Genomic DNA, 3,987 nt, shown 5'->3' with positions numbered 1-3,987 from the left:
ACACACACACACACACACACACACACACACACACACACACAAAGCCTGTTCAGAGTTGAGCCATTTCTTCTGACCCAGTGGGATTACTTAAAACCAGTGTGTGGTCTTATGAAAGCTTAAACTATGAGATGATATGCTGCCCCATGTTCTTAGCTGGAAAATAACTAATGCAAACTCAACATGAACTGACACTACAAATGAAACACTCTTATAATCTGKTTTTTTAAATTATTTTCAGAGACATCTTTTTTTCTGGCAGAGCCATGGTTTAGAGTTTAGACATCAGCTCCAACAGAAAGCTAAGGAAATCTTTGCTTAAGCTTTCTATTGTAATATTGTGTGCTGCTTTCAGTAAATGGCAGACTTTTTAAACGTCTGAGAYGATTCAGAAAGTATGCTCCAAGTGTTATTGGAATTGAAGCGGACAATGATTTGAAGGATTTAGGGTGGGGAAAAACAGCTGTGTGTGAAAAGAGGCTATTTTTACAACTGATAAGTCTTTGTGTTTCTCTTTGTCGGCAGCTGACACACGTCTACTTTTCACTCTTTGATGTATAAAAGTGGAGCTGATAAGCCACAAGTCACCTTGATGTTCAAGAAATGGGGTCTAGAGCATCATTAAGTCCAGTGTTTTAGTTACAAAAAAGGACATAGAATGAAAGAGTCAGAGTTAAACAAAAAGAGCACGCCTCCATCGTTTGMGCAGAAAAACTGACATGAAACTGTGCTAGCTCATATAAATCACCTTGTACCACCAGCTTCACTTCATAGCTTTATTAAAGTTCTTCAGTAAGTCCTTCCTCTGTGTGTGTCCTTGCAACCTCTATAACCGTCCCTCCTGTGCCCTCCCATTAAGCCAAGCATGAAATGTAGGCAGAACAACGAAGGTCTCACTACAGCACAAGACAAATACCACTTTATCCATTAACCTGTCAGCATAAGAGACAAATGACCTCTCCGTCAAATATTAGGGGATTAAGGAGCATGTGCACCGACAATGAATAGCCCAATTAAGTTTCACAAATATAACCAAGCAGCCAATGTCACTACATCACTGACTGTGCACAGAGAATCATCCATTGAGTCACTTTGATTTCTTTGGTTATAACGGCTAGAAATTTGTAAAGGTCTGACCTTTTACCACTGATTGAAGTTTGTGCTATTTAAAACCAAGAAAAGGGCACAGCAGAGGCAGTTTACATCACTTATGTCTTTCAGTGGATGGTAAACATAACGCACTTTTAGACAAATTACTTTCAATGCATTTTCCATTATTCCTATCTAGGGTTCTACAGACAAAAGGAAGGGTACAACATATTTATTTTAAGCAGTTTCATTCAAGGTTAATAAAGGATAGTTAGGCAATAGCATCAATCTAGTAATWTGTTTTTTTTAAATAAAGTACTGAGCTGCATGGCAGGCCAATGTTAAGAGCTAAACAGAAAGAAGGTGTCAGGTTCAAAACTTAATGAAACCTGTCTTTTGGAGTTTCATGTTCTCATGTATGCATTTTCTTTGGATTGTCCAGCTCCTTCCACAGTCTAAAACCACACGTCAAATTAAATGGTAACACTAAATTCTYACAAAAGGAGATTGAGAGGGTGACTTTTGTTTGTCGGGCAACCAGTCTAGAGTGTAAACTGCCTCTCATCCAATGACAGCTGGAGGTAGGCACCAGCTACCCACAACCCTGCACAGAGAAGCTGAAAAGAAAATTAATGGATGGCATAAAGTACATATTAGGAATTTCAAATGTCTCACATTTTTATTCACATTTATTATAATGCAGATGCCAATGATGTCGACAAATAACACTCTGCTTTTCCAATAACAGCCAACAATTATACTGCTACTTAAGAGAGATGCCTATTTGAATAAAAGTTGCCTAGTATTTGTACAAAGAACTCAAACTGAATCAAACTGTGTGACATTCTTGAAAAGTTGTTCTCTCTGTTTCGGCACCAAGAGCATCTCCCATTTCCCAACACTGGGTGCCGTTATGTRCTTTGACCGGGCATGACAGGCAGAATACCAAACAACACATGAGAGTCAGCACCAGCAACCCAGCAGAGGATGTGATGTATTGCAGACTGAATTGGAACAATGAAGTCTGTTTTTACCCGAAGGCAAATGTTTTTACCAGATCAGTTTATTTCAGTGGCACTCTGTGACATCACCAGTAGTATTTATTTATTGCTATCTCTAAGACACCTACAGTATTGCTGAGTAAGGTCTAAAGGTAAGCAGAGTGCATCCTTAGAAAAAAGGACAGTGGATTGACAAAAGATGTATTTATCGTGRCAAAGTTTGACTGCCTTGGGATTCAGTCTGCCTGCTGCCCTAGACAGCTTTGGGCTSATCACTCATGGTAGACGTGTGTAAACCCTACATCTACCCTTTTCCTAAAGTCAACTACTTACTGGGAAAGATGWTCCAGCTGCTTCAAATGACAAAAATTCATTTTACAATACCACAAATTTAACTGGGATATGATTAATTGAGGGACCAAGAGGGTGTATGTTTAACTCGCTGAGCCTTGAAACAAGTCAACCCCAAAGAACCACAGCTCTCAGCTTTTCCTCTGGATTCATTATGCCAGCCTACCAGGGAGTATTATGTCTTGTAATGGTTGACTCTGAGTTGACACTGTGGCTTAGGGAGCCCTTCGAAACTCCGCTCGAGGCAGACTCCTTGTTTAGAGACTGAGGTCTGTCTGACATGTGTGACTCCTGAGGCAAGCATGTCGTTAAATGAACAGAGACGAGGAGGATGCCATGACCCACTTCTATTAGGAATATACTGTGCACAGCTTTCTTCACAAGCAAATCCCACAGGTACTGTTCTGTGCTGATCATGGACACTATAAACCAGGGAAAGGCTTAAACATTCTTATCACCAGAGCAGGAAGGGCAAAAGAGGGGAGGGACGTGGGGTGATTTAAATGCTGATTCAGGCCAATCTATATGCTTTTAGCAATTTCCTCTCAAGAAAACAGAATCTCAGGTAATAGTCWGCCTCATCTGACCTTTTTCGTGATGCCCTAGTCAATAACACRTCTTCCTGTAAGTGATAGAATCTGCCCATATGCTGTAGATGTAAAACTGTTTTGTCATGAAAACAATAATTTCCATCTTTCATTTAGTTTTAAAATAAAAGGATCTCGAAGAAGGGATGGCGGTGCTTGCTTAAGGGAGCCGGACCAGAACGCGTAGCATATTTTATCCAGTGGAACCATCACAAGAGAGGAGCGAGAGGCGCGTCTGACGATGATAATGATGATCACTTTGAGAGCGCGCGGAAATACCCGAGCAGTGCCAAACATTTAATCTCAACTGCGCGCGCCTAGATGTGCAGCTTTAAAAAAATCCTGAACAAAGACATTATCATGTCCGTCTAACAGGCTCTAAAGAGTCAAGTCGGATCATTAATTAACGAGTCATGATCAAGAACCGAGTGCTTACAGGCAGATTCCCAACACACTGTATGTTGTGCAGCTATTTGTGTTCATCAGAATATAGCATCATCACTTTGAATGCGTTATTATAGAAATATCTCGATCAGTAGGTATTTTTTTCAGAAAACAGCCTACTTTTGCACTTACCTTTCGCATGATGTGGGACAGCAGCGCTCAAACACAACACGATGAAAGGGAGTAGTGGTCCCATCCTCGCGCAACAATCAGGTGCGTCTTCCAAGGTTACAGGGATGTGGTTTAAAACCGATATTAAAAATAAACAAAATAAATCACACGGCCAAAAGTTCGTCTTCCTTCGTTCTCACCAACCTGCGAGATTGGCTTTTTTTTTTATGTCCTCTCAGAGAAAAGTAGGTCCTAAGTGATAAAGTGGCCTCTACGGGACTGGCTCGAGCAGGAAGAAGTGAAGTGAACCTGCTGTCTGTCTGCTCCTCTGCTGCTGCCTTCGCGGTCCTTCCGCAGTGGAGCGATGGAGTGGAGAGAGCGACGTGTGTGCTCACAGCTCCCGGACA

General features: G+C 41.2%; 1 protein-coding gene across 1 annotated transcript in view; it reads right to left on the bottom strand.

The window, feature by feature from the left end:
• edil3a (EGF-like repeats and discoidin I-like domains 3a) overlaps positions 1-3,987 on the bottom strand; it is a gene marked incomplete in the record, with an annotated part of 148,207 nt that extends 144,220 nt beyond the window's left edge. The window contains 1 exon segment of the mRNA XM_014008388.1: positions 3,602-3,987. Coding sequence (XP_013863842.1) covers positions 3,602-3,665 — 64 coding nt within the window.

Source organism: Austrofundulus limnaeus, unplaced genomic scaffold (assembly GCF_001266775.1).
Source record: "Austrofundulus limnaeus strain Quisiro unplaced genomic scaffold, Austrofundulus_limnaeus-1.0 Scaffold49, whole genome shotgun sequence".
NCBI classification, from domain to species: Eukaryota; Metazoa; Chordata; class Actinopteri; order Cyprinodontiformes; family Rivulidae; genus Austrofundulus; species Austrofundulus limnaeus.
This window is presented reverse-complemented; position numbering and strand designations above follow the sequence as displayed.